The sequence below is a fragment of the Amblyomma americanum genome, chromosome 6, assembly GCF_052857255.1.
Source record: "Amblyomma americanum isolate KBUSLIRL-KWMA chromosome 6, ASM5285725v1, whole genome shotgun sequence".
In the NCBI taxonomy this organism is placed as follows: Eukaryota; Metazoa; Arthropoda; class Arachnida; order Ixodida; family Ixodidae; genus Amblyomma; species Amblyomma americanum.
Genome location: NC_135502.1, coordinates 23,570,812 through 23,593,904, shown reverse-complemented (window position 1 = coordinate 23,593,904; position 23,093 = coordinate 23,570,812). Strand labels below are relative to the sequence as shown.

The 23,093-nt window shown below is 48.1% G+C and overlaps 1 protein-coding gene across 1 annotated transcript in view; it reads right to left on the bottom strand.

The window, feature by feature from the left end:
- Window positions 1–23,093, bottom strand: part of smog (G-protein coupled receptor 158 smog) — a 183,561-nt gene that overhangs the window by 12,719 nt on the left and 147,749 nt on the right. The window contains 8 exon segments of the mRNA XM_077628421.1: window positions 714–819; window positions 4,933–5,074; window positions 8,668–8,677; window positions 8,679–8,693; window positions 8,695–8,962; window positions 10,140–10,185; window positions 10,188–10,215; window positions 10,217–10,249. Of these exon segments, the coding sequence (XP_077484547.1) occupies window positions 714–819; window positions 4,933–5,074; window positions 8,668–8,677; window positions 8,679–8,693; window positions 8,695–8,962; window positions 10,140–10,185; window positions 10,188–10,215; window positions 10,217–10,249 (648 nt within the window).

The following is a 23,093-nucleotide window of genomic DNA, read 5'->3' as shown; positions in this document are numbered from 1 at the left end:
CGAGGAGGGCACCAGAAGGTAACGTGGCGCGTGCGCCGTGGAGTGACGTTCACTGGCGCGGGCGTCGATTTGCGCGCTACCTAGGCGCGCGCTTTCGAATTGATGGCCAAAATTCGTTGAGTCACAGAGTCGACGTTAACAGACTCTTTTTTTTACTGTTACTAATAGTAGCCTTCATATCACTAAGTGCAATCAGGTGCTTATCCGTAATTGTTAAAAAGTCAATTATTAGAATTTACTTAGCTCGTCGATCGGTTGACATGATTCACCTCTCTTCTGAAGTCCGAAAATAGTGGTACTACATTGCAGAAAAAGCCAATTTTTTTTTACCTCGAACAGCCTATTGGTGTCTGGCTCCCCTGAAACACCCGGTATAGAGCACAGTGATAATCATGAGTGTCCGCGAGGACGTATGTGTCGGTTCATCCTACAGCATGCGCGCACTGCACCAAATATATGGCGGAACAGCGAAATATAGTTGATGCACGCATTTCTCGCACGAATCATCCGATGGTTACAATTTATTTTTCAAGAAATAAAAGCACGTTGACACATTGTTGTTTTTTCTGTCCCCTCCCTCCCCACCTCCGATAATTCCATGTTAGGTTCATTCCGTCATTTTATCCGGTCTCATAGAATCTTAATTGAGGGCGTTTTACTATTGCTTTTTTTGCCGGCGGCATGCCTGTGCTGCACCTGTGAGGGTCACTCACCTTGGGGGCGAATACGAGGAATAGGATGACGGTGACCGTGCAATGGCAGCGAATGAAGTACAGCAGAAACACATGGTCCGGCTCGAGAACAGCCGCCAAAGCGTGCCTGTAAAGAGACGCATAAGATGCGAGCAACGAGTTCTGTGTCAGAGCTGAGGCTACTATATGGGTGGGAAGGACCGAAAAATATGCAATAGCACAGCTGAAAGAGAGAGCCAGCATCTGTAAAAAATTATCTTGCCTGTTTTAGTTATTAGCTTGATTTTATGGAATAAAGAGGCATTTTAGTGCTAACACCTGCTGCGCTCTATGACTTCCTGAGCTGCTGTCATCTAGATCTTGCATTATTAAACATACGTACCACCATAGAAATGAAACGAAGGAATGGAGAGCTCAGCTCTTAAGAACAAATGCTTAGAAAAATCTGAGCCCTCTCTTGATGTCTACCTGGGCAAACGCACTGGCACACAAAATGAAATGTAGCAGCGACAGCCTTACGTTTCTGAACCGGTCGGGCATTCTGTATTACTACATCTTGCGACAGCACTTCTCAGGTCTGCCAGTCGGAGGCTTCTAGCTCTTCTCTGGATAAGCATGGCGCCCTTCGGCAACACTCATCGTCTTCAATACAGTATACACCCCCCCCCCCCCCTTCATCTCTCCGTCGTCGTTTCATTTAATTTTTTTCGTGAATTCCACGCGACAACCATCTGCGTCGGTGCCCACCTCCTACTAGCGACACGGTACGTGTTCGACACTTCCCTTCCATAGGAAGGTGTGCAGCCTTGAGCAGGAAAGCAACCTGAGCATAGAGGAGGCTGTGTTGAAACGTACTCGTGCACTTACTGCGCGCAGCGCATCAAACAACTGCATGTGGTGCCATCTGTCGGACCAGGCGAGGGGTCGTATACGAGTAGATATGTACACATTTTGCATGCATTACACACGTGTATACATCCCATCTCGGTGTTCCGACACGTGCTTCGCGCACTGAAGCGCAGAGCAAAGTTAGCTTGATGGTCCGCGATGCTTTTGTTTGTTTACACTGCGTCCGCACGCCTGCTACAAGCACTCAAGCGTCGCGAGAATTTGATGCCTCGTACAGAAAGACAGCAAACTCAACGGGATACCAAGAAGCCAGTAAAGAGCGCAGCTTCGTGAGCATGCAGAATAAACTCGCCGACAGAAGTAATGAGTTTAAAAATCGCGTTGCGAAACGAGGTATAGCACTTGGCTTTTAACCGGGGTACTCAGGACGCTGGAGCACGACCCGTTTTTCTATATGATGCACTGGAATCAGAAATTGATCAGGGGTGAGGGGGAGGGGGACCTCCTTCATCGTTATTGTGCACCCGACTGCTTCTCTTTCGGAGCATGCCGTGTTTTGTCGACTGGCTATGTGCTGGGCGAACGAGGAGCTTCTGCATGGCACATGAAGCTACAACGTAACGCTCGTCATGGGTTGAATGCAGCTGCTTCTCCTCGTCCCCGACTGTGTGTCTCTCTCTCTTCCTCTCACTCAATCTCTCACTCACTCACTCACTCACTCACTCACTCACTCACTCACTCCAATTAACTCACTCAGTGAACGGACCTGAAGAATTCTTCCTTTAACTGCAACCTTTGTCCGTAAAGTTCCGAGACTGAGTCCATTAAAAAAATGCGTTTAACATTGAAATCATTTGTGCAGCACCCCTTCGAAATAGTCTTCCTTGTAGTCTATACACGGCTTCCAACGCTTCTTGAGGTCTTGGAAACAGTTGGAAAACGCTTCTTTTGGCAGGGCTGTCAGTTTCTTTGTCGTGGCGTCTTGAATGGCCTCCACGCTCCCCATCCAGCGACCTTTTAGGGCTCTCTTCACACGAGGAAACAAGAAAAAATCGCATGGGGAGAGGTCAGGGAAGTATGGCGGATGGGGAAGTACAGTAATGTGCTTGGCGATAAATTTTGTCACGCTGAGAGCAGTGTGCGGCCTTGCGTTATCGTGGCGAAAGCTCCATTGTCCAGATGCCCTTAAGTCAGGGCGACGGCGTCGCAGTGCATCACGCATGTGTTGGAGCACGCGGATATAAAACTCCTGATCAACCGTCTGCCCTTGCGGGACGAACTCGTGGTGTATGACACCTCTGGCATCGAAACAAACTGTCAGCATCCTCTTTGTTTTGGTCTTCTGTCGCCGCACCTTTCTCGACACCGGAGAGCTTGTGGCGCTTTGCCTCTTTGTTTGAGGATCGTATTGAAAATATCATGTTTCGTCTTCGGCAATGATTATGTCGACGAATGCAGCATCCTTCTCTGCCTCGGAGAGCAAGTTGGCGCTCACTGATGCCCGAGTGTCCTTCTGGTCCTGTGTGAGGGAGTGCGGCAGAATTCTGGCATTCAGCTTGCGTTTCTCCAAGTTCTCACACAAAATTTGGTGGCATGTTGTCTTACTAATTTCGAGAGCATCTGATAGCATGCGGACTGTAACGGAGCGGTCTTGCTGTACGATTTCCCTGATCCAAGCCATGTTTTCATTCCGTGAGGTTTAAGGGCGCCCCTGCCTTGTGTCGTCTTCCACCGACGTTCTCCCCGAAACGAACCTTTTGTTCCACTCGAAAATTCGCGCCCGCGATAATATTTCGTTGCCGTAAGCGTCACGAAGGCGATCATACGTCTGTGTGGCTGTCTTGCCAAGCTTCACACAGAATTTTATATTTACACGCTGTTCGAGGTGGACGTCCATCTTTTCACATTCACTCACAGTAGAATGCGCAGACGACTAGTGACCACGTATTTTTCTGCATGTAAGTGCTATCTAGCGGCTGCCTCAGCAATTAACGTAAATAACTCAGGTTAGCTCGAAAAAATGGCACTACATACACGCATCAACATTTGATTTGGGGAATAATTTCTAGAGAAGAAAATAAATCAGTCTCGAAACTTTACGGACAAAGGTTGTATTTCCTCTCCCTTTTATTAGGACCCCTGAGGAACGAGGCAGCTATGGAGTAATCGCATACTTTGGGGCTGCACAAGGCGACGGACTCGTCAAGCCGCCTATTGACGGCTTTTTTCCGTCGTCCTCCATCTGTGTACTGCACATGGTGGAAATAAAGTCTTCTTCTTCTAGCTCAGGCGAGATAGAAAGGAATATATACAGCCAACATCAAAAGGTGGACGCTTATCACTGAAAGCGAAGCATTTTACTTAATAATACGAGTGAGAGCTCTGTTATGATGTTTTGGTTATCCGGGTAATTACTCTGAGAAAGGCTTTCCCGCATCAGGTTCGCTGCGCAGAATGGTTTGCTTTAAACCCGGGTCATAAGCCATTAACTTGAGCCCTGCGGTCGCTGCGCTCTAATTTAGTGTAAACAATTCTAAACCCTGCTCTAAAGCACGTTGAGCCGGGCTTGGAAGTGTATAAGATGTAAGTGCCGTAGCAGCAAGAAGGAAAAAGGACGAGTAGGGATCACACTAAATGATAAAGAGCTTATGAAGTGCATACAGAGGTATGACCGAAGTTTCATACAGAGAGCAGATTTGAAAACATTTTTCGGACAGAAGAGCGCGCAGTGTGTCGTCTAGTATAGCCAGTACTCATCGTAATCAGTGGGAGTAGTTAAGGAGCAATGCCGCTGATATAATTTGGGCTCCACATGGCCGGGAAAGCTGAGTCATAACTTTTATAGGCCGCGCTATGGGCTATGAGAAACATCCACAAAAACGAGAAATTCTGTCGCACCATACACGCACACAGAAAGGCCTGACACATTTTGAGGAAAGACCTTGTGAACGATAAACCCTGCAAATATTAAAAATGTGTCAGTTCGGAGTGATTTAAAAGCAGACGATATGAAATATTGCAAAGCAGAATAAACTGATGATTTTCCGAAGAAAAAAAAAGCTGAGTAACCACACTGACTGCTCACTCTCAAACGTGTGTAATTAGAATCAGCGTATAAAGAATCTCGCAGAGTTCGCAAGCTGCTGGTACCCATAAAGTCAGTGCACTAAGATCGTACGCAAATGTTAGCCGCAACGCTCCTAGCGAGTAATCAGTGCGATCTATTAAGCCGGCATTTTAACAAATAAACCACGGGAACCACCGATGTAGATGCTAAAGGAGAGTTAAGTTAAAAGAAAAAAAAAACGAAATTGCGCATATAAACGAAAAATTGAGCGCACAAAAAATCGGGGCGCATGCGAAGAATGAGTGGGAAAGAATTCATACTCACCGAATTATGTACATACTAAGGGAGAACAAGGTTTCGATGTAAACAGAGCAGCAGAGAGTCCATTTTTCTGTGTAGTACTCAACTTTGGCATTACGTATACAATAGGCTAAGTAGATGCCCAAAAGCATGAACAGAGCTTCCCCTGCAAAGAGAGAGAGAGCGAAAGAAGGGACAAGATTCACTTAGGGAGACTTCATCCGTAAACAGACTCCACTTGGGGAGGAATTCATCCATAAAAAGACTACAGACTCTACTTAGAGAGGAATTTTTCATTTAGAGAGAATTCATCCACAGACTCCGTCACTGCTTGAAGCCTGCACTGAAGGCCATTTTGTTAATTTCTGTGGTTCAGTGCAGCACAGAACGCACGACGCCTTGCGGACAACTCGCGAAGTGTGATGTCACACAGCTTTTCGATGCATAATCAAGGGCACTCAAAAGAGCCACCGGGAAAAAGGTTTCAATGGGTATTCAAGACTCCCCAACATGAAGGATGGCAACGATCTGGGACCTCACTCGGATGTACAGCATGCATATCGCAGGGTTATGTAGTACAAAACCCGCCTCACGGTATGGTATCAAAGTTGCGTCTTGAAAAGTGAAAATTTACTCAGATAAATACAGGTACGTTTGTTCTGAAGGCGGTGCACATGCTAAGACTGCAGAAAGAAAAATTATGCGCTCTAAGCAAGAACCTGCTAACTCTCCATTCATGAAGTGAGGCTGAGAAATTTCTTCAGCATGTTCCACCGAGTCATATTATTCCAGAAAAGCCGTGAACTGATGATTTTAAACCTCTTTTAAGGCGTGTTATGCACGAGAAGGTATAATTTGCGGACCAGAACATGGGTACGGACCGGACGTCTTATTGTCATCATTGTACAGCAAGAGCTGCCCATGCTGACGACTTCCTCCTGAAGGGCTATTGTGCGTTTAAAATGGTCGTTGTGTTGTTGAATTAATTTTTCGCAGTGAACAAAGGCCTAATTATGCGCTCTAAGCAAGAACCTGCTAATTCTCCATTCATCAAGTGAGGCTGAGAAATTTCTTCAGCATGTTCCACCGAGTCATAATCTGTTTAATATGCCATTGAAAATGTTACTCAATAAGGAAGCAACCGTAAAGAAATATTGGGCAGATCAAGAAAAAAAAAGAGGGGAAAGATGCGATAAAGTGCCCTAAGCCGGGGGCAAGGCCATTCTGAGAGGTGCTCTTCTCGAGTCCAGAAAGTATGTTGAACTTGGCGTGTAGGCTTCGCTGTTGGCTTATTTCTCCACATTGTGTATGCACCAGCACAACCAACACTCTGAATGCCCTCGTTTGTTTCGAAGGCAGCAGGAAATTTTCGGACCGCCGAAACGACGGCGATGTGAATGAGCTCGCCAATGACCTCAATGTAAGCAAATTAATCTTTATGCATTTCTAACAATTTCGTGCTTAGTTCCAGTGTGAGCTTGTGTTCTTATGAAATTCTGCGTGGAACTGCGTTTGATACACTGGACTAAATCTGCATTCACGAATTTGCTGTTTCCGCGCCTTCCTATCAAAAATGTTGGGGCATACAGAACTTGAGCAGGTTGCATAGAGGAGGAAAAGCAAAGTATGGTGAGGTGTTGTGACGTGACAAAAGAAAAAGCAGAGACGTTGTTGTCACTGCTGTGTGCGACACCAAACGGGAGAGAAACAAAATGTTTTAGCAGGGGGTGGGGGGAGGGGGGGTGGACCGTCTCTACTAACAATGCGGGATATTGCGGAACATTGAGGGGTCACGTAATTTCATTAAGCCTGGGACAGTGGTCCGAGAAGCGCACTCTGTCTCAACAGGAGAGGTCTGTCAGCTTCGCTCACGCTGCTCATCGACTGAGTTACTGGAAACCTATTTGGAACCAAATTTTCATACGGCGTTCAGCAAACAGCAGCGCGTTCGCTCCAGCTCGAAAGCCGTTCACGTGAATAAAGAGCGTCTCACGTTTCCCCCGTTCCTTTCGTTAAAATGAAAGAGCTTAACTTTCTCTGTATAGTGAGCACTGCCTGAAAGCGAAAACTCCCCCCCCCCCCCCCCCCGCTAATAATCATAATCGAGGCGCAACTGAGAAAAAGCGATCTACTGTAGTTAACGTTTTTTAAAGAAAGGAAATGGTGCAGCAACTGTCTCACTTCTCGGTGGAGACCTCAACTGCGCTTTAAGGGAAGTGAGAAGGTTGGAGTGAAAGAAGAAAGAGAGAAAGAGGGGTCGTAGTCGGGGGCTCCGGAATAATTTCGAGCGCCTGAGGATCTTTAAGGCTCACTGACATCGCACAGCGCACGGACGCCTTTTTGCGTTTCGCCTCCATCGAAACGCAGCTGCCGCGGCCGGGATTGTGAATACATGATGGTTGCGTAATTAGAATACATGGGCACCGCGAAAAGTCGCAAGGAGGAATCAGGAGACTAATGTTTAATTCCAATGGCAGATCCGGATCAAGTTTTTCTGCTCTGTTGGGAGCAATCGTATTCCAATGGCAAAATGGGAGTGCGGGTTGTCTGTTCTAATGGCAGATCGGGGTCAGACGATGATCCCGGATCGCTCCGTGGAGCAGCGATATTTGCTCCGCCGAAATCGGCCAGATTGACCGGAACCCCGCGCGACGTTTTACTTTCCCGCGCCTGCTTCCGGTCATGACCGGCTGCATCCTTCCTGTCGTCGCTACGCGGTGATCCGGGCAACGTACAAGCAGTATTTTTGACTTTTTCTAAAATTAAATTCTCCCAATGTAATTATTTTTCGTTTTGTTTGCGTCCGCACAAGTTAAAAACAAAAAATTTTCTTAACAGGATGTCAATTCCATCGCGGTCAATTCTTTGTGACCGCTTTTTAGACCAAAATCGTTGACTTGTTTGAACCTCCCGCGCTTTCTGACGTCAGACGACGTGTACTCTCTAAGCCTAGCAGCTCTGTAAATAAGGAAGCAATCTGAAAATTTGGCGCGTTTCATCACTAGAATTTTGTGGTGCGGGCATCATCACACAAAGCGAAAGCTTCGTGCGCCTTTTGTTTGCCGTGAACGTGAGAGACAAAGTGGCGACAAGGACGAATCGCTGGTGAAGCGAGAGGCCGCGCTTCGATGGGCGCCGCCATGTTGCTTGAACTTGGAGCTATTCTTGCGCTGAAGTGCCCCCGCGGGAGCGCATGCATTCCATTGGTAAAATGGGAGGGAGTGATCTCCGCCTGAACTACGCGCTCCGTGTGTGATCCGGCGGAGCGCTCTCGATCTGCCATTGGAATTCAACATAGAAGACAGGAAAGGTTCGGTAGCTGTTTCGACATTTCACGTGTACACCTGAACCACGCACAAGGGAAGGCAATGCGTGAGGAGATGAACGAGCAAAGTGGTAAGTGCTAGGAGTCCGCGCATTGTAGAGGAAAAAAAAAAAAATTGGTGGGTGGGTTAGCTTTGGTCAAACCTGGAGTGAGGCGTTAGCTACAGCTGCCGAGTGGAACTTGATCACGTGACCAACCACGTGACGAACCACGTGATCAGCCACGCGCGCCGCCGGCAGCTGCTCCGGACCACGTGACGAACCACGTGTCAGCGTGGCGGCGCAGCCACAGGGTGGCGGCGCCGCCACCGCCAAAGCGCCGCCACGCCGAAGGCTCGAAATGCTACCGTAATGTAGCTGTCGCTACAATAAAGATGGAAAATCGACCCAGAAAGACAGGCTTGTACCAGAAGCACGGTGTCTGGTGGCACGTACCAAACTCGGTGGACGTAGTCCCACCAGAAGCGCGCGGCAGACGAGGAAGCGCAGCGCGGAGCGTGGGGGTCCGGCGCGGGCCACCTGCAGAATGCTGTGGCCCTTCTCCCAGTTGTCCATCACGACGGCCGTCCAGGCGGACATGTAGCCGGCCACGACCAGCACCAGCCCCAGCAGGTACTTGAGCAGGTCCTTGTCCCGGACGCACACGCGGTGCGCCTTGCGCGTCCGGACTCGGCGAGGATCCTGCGAGGGAGGATCCGAAGCTCCACATCGTCGCTCTTTGCACGTTATGCTTCAGCCAAGTGGCGTCGTTCGTATGAGCCAGCTCTCAGAGCTTGCACGTCTAAAGCGAAGAGTTCTCGCAGAAGAAAGTCCGTGATGTGAATGTGTAACCGCTGCTATACAGTCACGGCATCAGGTAGGATTTCGGCGTCTGCTTTTAAATTGAAGTAGAAAGTGCTTCGAATTCATGATTTCATGTTTGGCACCCAGGAAGACGTTGGTCGGTTTTGAGGCAACTATTTCGGTGCGTTTGCATCGGGTAAAGTGCCAAATCACTTCTGTTCGATTGTCCTTGTGAGGCCAACAAAATTAAAGCAGGTGGTCTTAGGGGATCGAGAATTATAGTGCGCGCTTACGTATTAACTTCAAACAGTCAGAGGGAATCCAGCAGTATGTCTGGTGTTAATCTTCTAGGCTTTACGCTGAAATGCAGTCTCATGTATTCACTTCAAACAGCCAGGGAGGAATGGCCCAGTAGGAGCTTGGGTGGTCCTAATAACATAGGCACCGTAAAGGCCTTTGTGAATCGGGTCCTTTGTTCAAAGGCGTAAAGTGTGGAGCTAAGCGGCACAAATGTTTCCCTTTTGCCGCTAAGGGTCTCGGAGGCTAAGGCGCCCGGTCAAAACCTTTGGAGCCCAAAGGCACGGCCTTCGAGAACCTGCTGTCGCAGTGCAGTCCGACGTAAAAACGTAAAAGCAAAGAAAAAAATGCACTTACAAATGTTTGTAAACGTCTTCAAAAAAACACGGAAGGTTTGTCTGGTTTTGCGTTTTCAAACATTTCACGACAGTTAAATTCTTGCAGCAACTTCGAGCTACCCTGGTGGGCCAAGGCAATACACAAAACCTGCTGCTGCTGGTGAGGAGAGCAGCTGTTGCAGCTCTTTTAAAGAAAGCAATAGGAATAAAAAATTGTCTGAGCTCAACGAATGAATAGAATACCCCACTTCAATTTTAAAACACTCACTTCAGCCACCTCATGCACAGCAGCGGATGCTAAGCCTCAACGACTGTTTCACCTTTGGGCTGCACCGTGTAGCAGTGCCGCTGCTCCTCTGAACTTTCGCTCCTTTGGGGAAAAGAGTTGCCTTTACTGAAAATGACTTCGAGGAATGCCGTGTGCAAGGGGAATAAGTTTTACGCTGAAATGCAGTCGCGCACACACTGAGATTAAGGAATAGGACTCACCTGTAAATCTTCAATAAAAGCGCGCCATAGAGGACGATGAATCCTATTCGCGGAACCAAGGCTCTATTAAACAGGTCAGTCGTAGTCGGTTCGAAATAACGTATTATGATCTGAAACAAGTAGAGAGGAAAAATAGAGACGCGCAAGTACGTGAGAACAGAGAAACCTCTGGAGTCGCATCAAGCACAGGACTTTCTTGAGGCATGAACACAAATCTAACACCTTTAAATAGTTAACGTGGCTGGCACAATTTTTAATTCGCATTCACATCTCGCACACAAGCTCAGAGTTCATACCCGTGAGAGCACCGACAGTGACTCAGCCAACTTATGTGCGCCAGCAAGCTTCGGTGGTGCTGTACCGAAAGACCACATATTTTTTGGTTTAAAATAATGCTGACCGGGGAATATTAGCTAATAAAGAAAGAAATTGAAATTTCTGCCATGAATTCAGACGCTAGCTGCAGTACCTTTTTTTTTTTTTTTGAGCGTGAGCAATCGAGTGTTTGGCATGCTCGGCACTTCGAACGTCGTGAAAAAGGCTTCGAGGAGAAGTTCGTCGCTAGCCCAGTGGTCCCAGAAGTATTGTCACGTCTCTTTGTGTGTGCGTGCCTATGCCGTGGTTTATGTTTCTGCCACCAGAGACCACTAGACACCAGCGCAACGCACAACTGTGTTCACGCTCATAAATATAGAGGTTTAAACGCAGTTTGACAGCACAGCGACTTCTTTACCTCGGCAGCATTAATTAGCTGTCCTCTTCATGATACAGCTGTCGTCACGCAACTCTCAGCCAGAAAACTGCCTCGACCTAAAGCACAGCGCTTGTTTCGCTGCACAAACGAAAATAAAACTATACGAGCGACCAGAGAAAGAAGAGGAAAGGCAGGGGAAGCGACGATTTTCAACACTACACAATGTTTGTCAGTACAGTTAAAAAACTGTAGGGATGTGAATTATTGCGACGTATTAGTAGTGTGCATGAATTCGGTTTCTTGTCTCACTACCACTTAATTCAGGAAGGCGACTGAGCAGTAATGCAGCGTGGCCTAGCAGCGGAGATCGCAGCGGTGGCTTAGTAGCTGAACATCCGGCATGCGAGGTGCAGGGTTCGATCCCCAGTGCCGCCGGGCACTCGTCGGTGATACTATGGGTACAAACTTCTCCTGGCCTGGTGGTTTGCTTAGTCAGGGTGAAATGCTTTGGAAATGGGTCTTTGACCCCATCTTAAGCAAACAAAAATAACTTGCGCCGTGGCGCTCTTTGGCCTCAGATGCCCTTGCGCCATAAAAATGTACCATCATCATCAGCAGCAATTCGAGCAATGATTAAATTGCTCTTCTGTATCCAAGGAGATGTGTCCCAAACTGAGAACTCTTAGCCTTATAATCCACAAAATCATAACAAAGAATGTGGTTGTTGTTCCTCGTACATCTGTAATGCGGACGTCCAACGAACGCTCATTGCTCAACTGCAGTTGCTCTTTGACTCGCACGCAGAATATTTTACTTGAGTGTTTGTTTCGTCCACTGGTTAACTAGCAGCAACACGCAGATAAAGGAAGAGATATCGATGCACAAAGGAAAGATCAGGGAATCAGGGACGAGTGAGGGCTTACAGACAGGTTTAGTTTACCAGCCACCAGTGTCACCATCAGCGCGCTTGATTAAAACGCAGCTCCTCGTCGGCAGCCTCCGGTCTTCGACATCCACTGGCAGCCGTGTATGCAGCGAACCAATCCGCGGCTATCCGCCGCGCTCCGCGGGCCCCACTACTGCGACAGCACTCACTCCTTTATCAGCGACACCAATCTCCATCCCTCTTTGCAGTCCCTCCCATCTGTATGCTCAGCTCCCCAAACCAACATCCACCACTTTGTCCCGCACTAGCCGACATCCTCGCGGGAGATGCGAGGAAGAGGCGGAGCGTGCCATTCGTCAGCGGAAGCACCAGGTTGCGCGCAGCCTCTTTCCAGCTGAAAGTTTACTGTTCGCATTAATTCCCCTCGTTTAGCCGCCGCTTCTTTCTTTCTCGATAAGCTATCTTTCCTGGTCACGTGGTACAACTCGCACTTGCGCTGGTACTGCCTGGCACGCGCGTGCGTTCCCTTGTCATGTTTACCGGCGCATATAAGACAGCGCGGAGCGGTGATTTTCACATCGACGCGCTCGGAAGAAAATCAAGCACGGGGCGTTGTGAGCGTTCCTTTTGCGTTTCGTTTTGCCGCTGTCAGAAACGTTTATTCGTTCGCGCATGCGCCCTGGTGTGCGTGTGTTCTTGGGTCTGTTGTGTTCGCTGCCAAGCGCGCGTTGTTTGGTTCGTGTTCCCGCGGATGGGATGAAGGCGAGCGCGGGTGGATAAAGGGACGCGCGCCTTCCCGTTTACGATGGCGCGGGAAACACGGCCCCTGGAACCATTCAATTAGAGCCGAACACGTCCGGTGCGGGGCCGACAGTGAAACTGCGCGGCGCGTATTCCTCCTCCTCCTCTTCCCAAGAGCACGCGCGTTAGAGGTTGATCGATTGTTGCCGTTTGCTCTTTTACACTCCGACGACCGACCATCGGTCGCGTTTGCCGGTCATGTTGGCTTTCGCCAGAGGCGAGGTCGATGCTTGGTTCGAGGAAAGGCAACGCTAATCAGAGGCAAAAGAAAAAAAAGTGAGAAGAGAAAGACGTCGTGTGGGAGGGAGGAGAGAGACGAAGGGGGCAGATAACGAAGCAATTGAGCGGCTTTCTGCAAGACGCGCGTGTGACCACCGCCGCTACCGCCATCTACGGTCGGTCGGGTTTTATAGCCCACGAAGGCCATCGGTGTCGGGTCACTGTTCCAGGATAAAAAAAAAAAAAAAATTCGCTGACTGCGCAACGTGGACACAAAACTTTCGTTATACCCGCAGGAAGCAGCAGCGAAATCTGTTTCTGGGCGACATTCGAATATGTGAAGTGCAGTCACTGGAACTGCGGGAAGTAAAAAATAAAGAAAGCTAAAATGCTGCGCAGTTGCTGCCTTAAAAAATGCCTGTAGACAACCTGCGCTAAGTTGGCCGTGTCGATCGCAACGCCGCAGCCCAAAAGCCGAGCAAAAGTTTTGACCCACCCGCATAGTGATTTTCCATGCCCCCTGTCTGCTCTTTAGGCATGAGCTTCCGCGCTCTGTCGAAGCCACATGTGGCATGCGTTTATCATCTGGGCAACAACTAGAGAAGCTGGGCAAGGAATATTACACATAACGTCTATTAGACATAACACCCGTAGAAAAGGTTATATAGGGACAGTACCCATCAGCATAGGGCTTTTCTGCGAGTAACCAGTGATCCCCAAAATATGAGTTTTGTAGCGAGAGGAGAAAGTCCAACGCCTTAATTCAGCTAGAAAGATTCCTTCGGGACTGAGCGAGAGACAATTTCATTGGCACATTAGGCAGCGATGCAAGGTTGATAGTGTGATTACTTTATTTTTTTCGTGAATGCCTCGAAAATTCTCGCTTCTAAGGGAAGGCTGTTCAATTGTATATTCGCTCAGTGGTATCGATAGCGCGTTACCTTGTCATAGTGTTCACGTGTGGACTCCGAAGTTAGAGGAAGAGATAGTGCAACGTTGGTAACCAGTGTACAATGAAAGATGAGAGTAAAACAATCTGCAAAAGGACGCATCTTTTCGTCTTTAGTGGACATAGGATCAAAACACTTCTATGTGGCGTAATTTCTGTGCCACTTGCCCACTTCAGAAGTGTTCACAAGTACGCATGTGCACAAAACACAACAGAAGGTTGTCAACACCTCACGGGGAAACACAGTTCCGTCTATTGCAAGGCTAAAGAAACTTGCCTTCAACACTGCATATTGAAGCCGTATGTACTGAAGGAAGAACGGCAGATTGGGCGAGATGGTTTACCATTGTTGGTTTTGCATAGTTGTGTGTCCTTTTCTTTCTTTCTGATTATGGATTTTTATGGCGCAAGGGCATCTATGTCCAAAGAGCGCCATGGCACAAGGTTTTTTTCTTATACTCAAGGTGGGGTCAAAGGCACATTTCACAAGCATTTCACCCCAAAGAAGCCGAGCACCAGGCAGGGGAAGTTTGTACACATTGTATCACAGGTGGGTGCTCGGCGGCACTGGAGACCGAACCCCGCACATCCCGCATGCGAGGCGGATGACCAAACAACTTTTCTTTCTCTGTCTTGTGTCCGTAGCGCTGTTTTATAACTAAGCCGTACGTAATTCCTGCTAGCGAATTTACGGTGACTAGATGCGCGCTAATATGACAAAACCTACTGATGACAGCTGGACCAAAAGACATCCGTAAAAATAGCGCCTAAAGCTTAACTTAGCCGGCCGCGGTGGCTCAGTGGTTAGCGCGCTCGGCTACTGATCCGGAGTTCCCGGGTTCGAACCCGACCGCGGCGGCCGCGTTTCGATGGAGGCGAAACGCAAAGGCGCCCGTGTGCTGTGCGATGTCAGTGCTTGTTAAAGATCCCCAGGTGGTCGGAACTTATTCCGGAGCCCTCCACTACGGCACCTCTTCCTTTCTTCTTTCACTCCCTCCTTTATCCCTTCCCTTACGGCGCTGTTCAGGTGTCCAACGATATATGAGACAGATACTGCGCCATTTCCTTTCCCCCAAAACCAATTATTATTATTAAAGCTTAATTTAGTCCCTGAAGGCGCCCCGAGACGGCGAGGTTGTGGTGTCCAGTTCATTACTACGCACGATTATTCCATTATTCATTATTACTCGGGTTTCGGGCTTGACTTTTTGCTATATCAGGGATGTGACGCTTTCGTTAGCTTTTACCAGAGTTTTCCTAGGACAGGGTTTCACTGTACGTGCAACCATAGCGACGCCTTTGATAAAGTATAGATGCCGTCTTAAAAGGACGGCAGAAACCATATGACCCTTTATTTTGAGCGCTGAGTAACCGACGTCCGCAACCGCATAGCGTGCCTTGTGCCTGGCCGCTGGGGAACCAATACACGAGTTAAAAGAATGGTGAAGATCAAAAGAACAAGAAACACTCAGTCAAAGGAAATGTGCGCTAAGGATTGACATAAGAGGAGACACGGTGTATACGAGCACTTCAGTCAGGAGGCCATGACACTGAGCCTATAGATGTTCCCACAGAAGGCCGTGTTTTAAAAATCTCGGCTCCTTGTGGTCTAAAACAGCGGCAAACAACTATGTAGTTTACCGCATGCAAGTCTACAGGAGGCTCCTACGCGCCATTGGCGATATCCCCGCGGCGTCCAGGATTTCGCAACACTACGCCGTTACTAACTACAGCTGTATTCAGCTGGCTAGCACTTTAGATCTACGCATCTTACTTCGACTGAGTACCTGGGACTATACATTCGGTCTTGCGCGATCGATAACATAAGGAAGGTAATCCGTGTTCGGTAATTACAGTAGTTCGATCGAAGGAGAGAAAAAAAGAAAAACTGTGCGATCGGGAAACTGCGAGGGAGAAGCAACGAGATATCGCGAAGATTTAAGGAGGGCACCGACTTCAGTAATACACTGTCGGGCGCCCCTTATTAAGATCCTCGGATTAGAGCGGAGCGCTGATGCCTTGCCGGCGCTCAATGCTCGAGAAAAGAAAAAAAAAGCAAAATGGACAAGAAAAATATTAAAGGGCCTTGGCAGGAACGTACGAGGAGGGAAGCAAGCGCGACCCTAGAGACCGAGGCAGCGCCGAACTCTATTAGGAAAGTCATTTCTTGACGAGGTGAGCCGCGCAAGGAAGGTGGCGACGTGGAGATGACATAGGAATATGAAACCATGCCTAAAAACAAAAATACAGCATAAAAGCTGAGAACTGATCGAAAACTGCAAAGAAAGACCGTCGCTTGCCGCAAAGTCGCAGCCGCTTGCAACATGATTATTTCCAGGACCAGCGGGCTCATTTGGAAGACGAGACGGAAACGTCGCAAAGAAATTAAAGGAATGAAAAAAAGAAAAACGAGGGAAATCACGAATGACTTGCGTGGTATTTGGCGTTAGGCTTGGAAGGCTAACAAGCAGGCACACTGAGGCAACTACGGTCATGGACGAGACAGCCGGATCGTGGAATCCCGCAGCTGCGTAGCCACACTTTTCGTTTTTAGTTTTGGAAGGACGAATTTTAGCTCACTTCTTCATTCCGGGAAAAGCAGAGAGATTGGAGCAGATGAGCATACGTTAATGTTTGTTTGTTTTTGGCGTTTTTGTGCTAGAAAAGGCAAAAAATTGCAGTCATGTCTGGGCTTAATTGCTGAACGAGACTAGTGCGGGACCATATTGCGTGCTGCGACTGACGTGGGCTGGCGCGCGCTGTCTCTTCCCTATTTGGGGGTCACCCAGCTACAGCCCCAGACTTCCCGGTGGGGCCTCCTCGAATGCCCGAACGCGTGTTCCCTGACCGTGGCTGTTTCCACCACGCTGAGTCATCCTCGATGCTACCTCCGCCGCATGTACGCAGGTACCCTGTCTCAAGTAGAGAGCACGCTGTGAACAGCGATAGCGGCAGCATCTTAGCTAGCTAGCACCGCGCAGTGCGCGATTGGAGCTGGGTACGGCTGCATCGCGGCGGCTGCAGCTGGGTACGAATTAAGTGCCCCTTGCCGATTGGTGGCCTTCACTGCCGCCATGATACATCGATATCTGTAAGGCTTACAAAAGCAACCATGATACGTATTAAAAGGATTCTAGCATAGTGGAAGATAAGCATGGCTTATCGAGACCCCTCCCTAGGGCACGTACTTGGTGGAAGACCGGCCAATGCCGAAGAAGGCCGTTATTGCGTGTAGCTGAGCAATTCTTTATCAACGGTTTCCTTGCTACACGATATTCTGGTAACCATTCGCACGCCATTTTTCGTTGTTGCTCACTGTAGCCTCTTCGTAATGTATACAGGATGAAAACGGCGAGATTTGGCGCCCAGCTTGGTATGCCGACCAAGTGGCTGTATTTCTATTGCACACTGCATTGTCTGTTAAATATAGCAAGTTCGAACAGCCACAGCCGTTTGCAGCCAGGACTCAAGGGCCACATATAAGGCGTCCGCTTCCAAACGAAAGAAAAGGAAAAGCCTTCGAAGTAGCGCACTGTTCACCACACATTTCAACCAACCCTAAAAGAGGACAAACGGACGCATTTTTACAATGTTCCTTTGTTGTTTTCTTCCCTCTTCCTTTGCTAAAATCAATTATGGTATACGGAGTCTGTTTTTTGACAGCCTTGTGGACAAACGACAAGGGCAAAGAGAAACCTGAGGCCAGCAGCGTTCGGGGTCTTTATTGTTCGGGTGCACACACTCGCACGCAACGCAGCACCCGACACGAAACTCCGTTGGATCCGCTTTCGGGGCACGGCTTCGTCGAACGCGCAACACACTGCCGAGACCGAGCTTTTATTCTTGTCGCCCAAAGAAGAAGGGGAACGAAACGAGCAACGGACCCAATCGCAGTAAACGCATCGGAGCGCGCCAAGCCTTAAACGCGCCGGCCATTACACGTGTCTCGGATATCGAGCGAATGCGAAGGAGTCGCGTTTGATTTCTCTGGCGCCGATTACCGCGAGGGTAGGAAAAAGAGGGCACGAGCGAAATAAACTCGGAGCAGTCCGGGATTGAGCCATTGGGCGCAGCTGCAGCTATCTTCGCATGAACGGCTGCCGATCAGCGTTCCTTTTTCCTTCTTTGTTCTTTTTCTGGTTATTTCGGTGTCGTCGTCTCTCGGCTGACTGTATATGCATGCATACAGAGTGGGCGCTACGCCGAAGGAAAGGCCCACCCCGTGGCTACGTGCTATACGACGGGTCGGTGTCGAGGGCAACGAGACCCCTGAGGTTAAGCCATTCCCCCCCCCCCCCCCCCCCTCAACGCAGTAAATGCTAACTTAGAATCCGAGATCGCCATCTTTTCCTGCAGTAGTGTGGGTCTTCGAGCGTTGTCCTCTCCGTGTCACACTGTGACCCCGTGTTTTCAGTGAACGGGCGCAGTTAGTTGGACACCTCCTGTAAAAAGCGTCGGGACTGGAAAGTTATCGAACCACCAGTGCTGGAAACAGCGCACGCACTGTAGCTGCATGTATATGTGTGCAGAGACGGCAAGGAGACGCGTGAAAGAGTGCTTGAAATGTTCTATATAAAATGGGAACAGAAGCAGGTCATTCGGCTCCTTTGGAGATCAATAAAGGTCCCGTCAGTTTCGGCTATAGGCCGCTCAGTGTGTACGTCGCGTATCTCATTCTCCGCGTTCTCATTTCATGCTCCTAAGAAAGCAAACTGAACGCGTAGGGTAGGATGCCACGAGGTTTGTACAGGCCTATCCAGTTATTCGATCGTTCCGTTGGTTCGTTAACGGTCAGAATACGCAAATTGCTAATGTCCCATTGCATGTGACAGGCTATATCCCATTGCCTTCAAGATTAATGTACCCGCGCTTAAACGATCTTTATGACTTTATCAGCGCTGCTCCCTAATCTTGAGAGGCACTTAGCCATTTGTCCAAGCACTCTTCGCGGTAACAATGCAGTTGATTGCATTTGCTTCTTCTTGTTTTTTCTTTTCTTTTTGCGTTGATGCATGCCATTAACCATTACATTTCCACATATTTTTGTATTTCTTGTTCGTATCAGTCGTTGTACTTATGCACTGCGCTATACTGCGTCTGTTTGAGTTTTTATACTACTCCTGTACTTCTTGTCTGCATTTCGGCGTTTGGAAAATTTGGTCTTTTCATTTCTTGTGTTACTTCATTCGCGTCACTATTTTGTTTGCGTTCTATCTTATTTACACTCCCCCCTCCCCCCTTGGCCCAATCAATAGAAAACGAAGATATGCAGCAAAAAAAAAGAGAAACGCATGGACGACAGGAGAAACACAAACAGCGCTGACTGCGTTTTTTTGCGCTGCATATTTTCCTTTTCTGTGATGAACCAACAGGCCCAATTACCACCCTTCCCCAATCAATATGTTACTCGTTGTCATATTTATGACGTGTAACGCAATATGAATAAATATGTGCGTATATTGTTCCTCGAAAACGGTATAATTGACGGAAACTGCATCTCTACTTAAGTATGTCTTGTTGTAAACCAATAACCTAGCCCCGTCTTCCTGGTGCACGTTCACTGTCTGCGTAGACTATGGTGGTCCTTCGAGAAAGCATGCTAGCCGTTCACTGGAAGCCAAAAACAATGGCTACAAGTTTTGACAAACTACGCCACCTGTTGCTCACAGACTGACCTGACATCCAGTGCGCGAGTGAATCAACTTTTAAAAGTTCATGCTAAGTACACGTACACGATCAATTTACCAGATGATGTAGCTAGCTGTCTTTCTTTGCCAGAAGACAGACAGAGAACCACTAATTCCATGCAGACAGTATGACACCTCATGCATGTTTTGCCGTCACTGCAATGGTCCACACAGGAGGTTTAAGGGCTTCATAGAGAAAGGTCATGGCAGCTAAAGCGGCCCGATCCAACCATACTGTTTAAAACAGGAATGGTTTAGATACGTATAATTCATATTAACTCTACGGTACGGCAAATAAGCCATCGCCTGCCTTGAGTCATATCTAGGAGTACGAGCTCGTCATGATCGTTTCGCCACCATTTCATGTCGCCATTCGTGACTGACGCACAGCGCCATTTCTTGTCGTGTCTGTTAGCTATTTGCCCCTGCTTATTGGCGTTGTTATGTTCAGTACACTTAATAGGCGAAGCATTATACTTGGTGGATTCGAAACTTATTTGCAATCTACTGCACTAGTACTCACGCTTGTTGCAAGACCGTCATCAACTAACCACGCTTTCAGCACCGCCCTCCTGTTTAAACCAACATGGTGTTCAAATCGGCAGATTATCAAACAAGCGCACTTGAGAAAATCGAAAATTTATTATATGGGCAATGACGCACATTAACCAGCCAAGTAAGGAAAAGTGAATTCTAAAAAGAAAATTAAGAACAGGACGAATTGTAAACACAGTCAGCTTTCAGTGCAAAATGTCAAAGCGCGCTGAATTTTCATCAAGACTTAACAGGTGAGGAAAGCGTTCAGCAAGCTTATCGGGCAAAGAGAAATCTCTGTGCGCGCTCTCAACTTAATTAAAAAGTTCTATAAATGAGCGCATTTCCACTGCCTTCTGCGTGCAGTCATCTGCAGAACTGCACATAGCTGCAATCTATGTAAGTGTGCTTGTACCTGCAGCACAGTAAAGCATCCCTGAATCCGAGGGAGCATTGCCCTCGGTCGAACCAACCTGAATAGACTCGATTCACATTCACTATCGGGGTCCATTAAAAGATACGCGTCGCAGCCTTTCACAAGTTCGATTTAGAGAGCGCTGACGTTTAGAAGTGAAATATGTTTGAGAGATGAGACTGGAAATGCTGCGTTACATCTTTAACCCTATGAACTGCGGCGCATTTTTGTCCCGTGTGGGAGCATTGCCTGCGCTTTAAGCGCGACGAGGGCTGTTCAGCAATTCAGCATTTCCTTCTTGGATGCAGCTGCCTACAGCGTATCCTTCAAAACGGTATTGACAGAAGTTTATTTGAGATCAATGTAAACAATTTCTATCTGGCTTTTCAGTCAGCGTGCCGCTAGCGAGTGCGGTTACAAACTCCCGAATGTTAACATCCTAATTGGAAACGACACCCTGATCGTTAACCTTGCCCTGTTCTTCCCTGAGCCGCCGAGAAAACTAGACTTCGAAAACTTCAATCTTTCAGATCATTCATACTCTCTCCACGCGTCGCGCTGTCGCTGCAAGCCGGCCGAACTCCAGCTTTACAGCCAAACAAAGAAATGTGACTAATCTCTGGAGCAACCCAACCGTTGCATGGGCCGAAGTAAGCGCTATAAATATAGCGAAACATTTACGAGCAAAGTACAGTCTTTCAAAATTTGCTATGTTAATGTAGTGCGCAGACAGACACAAAACCGCGGAATAAAAGTAAGTGGCGATTAGTTCCTTTTTATCAAATACCCCGTCATTTGTCTTGCGCGAGCATGTCGACAAGGCGACGACACGAGGGCAAGGAAAACAACAAAAAATAAAACTCACTTCTTAGCATTCCGCACGACGGAAGAGTATAGCGGGGCCGTAGGCGAAGAAGGGTGGCTGAGGTGAAAAGCGCGACGCTTATCGCCGGCGTGCCAAGCCCCGGACCGCGCAGCGCCTGTTCCACGTGCGTGTTCGTTCGCCGCAAGATTCCGCGGGAGAATAATTAATCACGGAATGCGCGGGAAACGGCTGCCGCGCGGCGCGAGAGCAATTACGGCGGCAAGACAAAAGACTGCGGCGCGGGGAAGAGACAAATGCGCGAGAGAGCGCGGGCTTTTGGAGACTGCGCGTGCCTTCATCATTGTTTTTATTTTTCTACGGTCATGTTCGGCAAGCTAAGATCGAGAAAGAAAAAGAGGAAGAACAGAAAGATGACGCTTAAAAGTAAAACAAAAAGACGAAAAAGACACCCAGGCGGGATTGGTGCGGAAAGACCGTTATCTCAAAAACATGGCGTGACCGGCAATGAATGTCAAAGCGAGTTGCGTAACGTTACATTTATTGTTTCATGAACGAAAGACCCGCGGCGATAACAAGAGAAAGACAGGTCCCGTATGGAAAACTGCGGCCTGAGCGTGTGAAAAAGATCATGAACTTGAAATAAAGAGGATAATGATGAGAATAAACAAGCAGAAAGGGCAAGGGAATGTAAAAACGCATTAGAACTTGCGGCACATTAATAACGCTGTAGAACTTTGGTAAAAAGTAGAGATAGACTAAGAGGGCGATGTCTGTAATGAGCACTGCAGGAACTGAGGTCATTTGGAAGCTTAGCTGGATGCGTAAGCGATGAATACAATAGATCGAATAAAACAAAATTATAGAGCAGACTTCTGTGGTACATTGGCTACAGCGTGAAAGAAGCAAAGATGAGCACATCTGAGTCTTGACTGCAGCCCTCCTCGATTGTGTCAAGTTTCTGAAGCCAAACTAATTTAATTTTTCATGGCAGTACCCACGAAAAATCGAAAAGAATGGCGTTTATACACAAGCATTTGTTGTGTAGAATTGATATATTGGTCGCTGACAATAAATTGAACTGATGTCATCTCCTGGAGAAACCCACCTAAGTGTTTTCTATGTCATATCCCGAAATTGTCTGCCAGCAGAGTTCTGTACCTCCCATCCGTGCTTTGCCGCCTTCCCCCCATCCCCCCACCCCTTTTTTTTTTACTGGGGGAATCGGGTGTCCACCCACAGGGAGACAGTCACGGGGGCTTTTGTTCACGCAGGAATTTCATGCGCAATTTAAACAGAAGTCTGGGATAGTTGGGTTCCATGGGTTGGGTTAATTCGTTGTATTATGACATCATCACCCTTCATTCACACTTTCACTCTTCTTTTACCCTTCCTTTCTCCCTTGTACAGTGTGGAGTAGCAGGCCAGGGTCACCTTACCGCCGACCGACCTCTCTACCTTTCATTGCATTAAATTACTTTCTTTCTCTCTCTCTATACAGAACTCCACTGTCGCGTGCATCATCCAAACTGCACTAAGAAAACACACAAACTTATACTTCGGCTCATTGTGTAAAGACTTCCACATGCCGATCAGAAGACGCGCATCAGCCGACACTCCTAGTCGCTCTTCTAGCTAAAAAAAAAACGAAAGCTGTTGTACCGAGAAGTGGTGCGATTAAGCCAGTTCTCGCGATAGCCTGCCCTCCGTCCAGCCCATTCTACGTGCCCCTGGGCAAAGGCAAAGGCAGGTCCAACCTAAATACCCTTCCGCTTCAGCGCACTCGCGTAAAAGGACTGCCGTATACTGAACAAGTGAGCAGTGAGAGATAGGGCGCTACGCTACAAGAGAGCGCGGATAGAACGTGGGAACAGAGACGCGAGACAAAGAAAACGAGAGGCATGGAATGTTGTTTTATGGTAAGATTGTTTGTTTGCTCAGCTGAA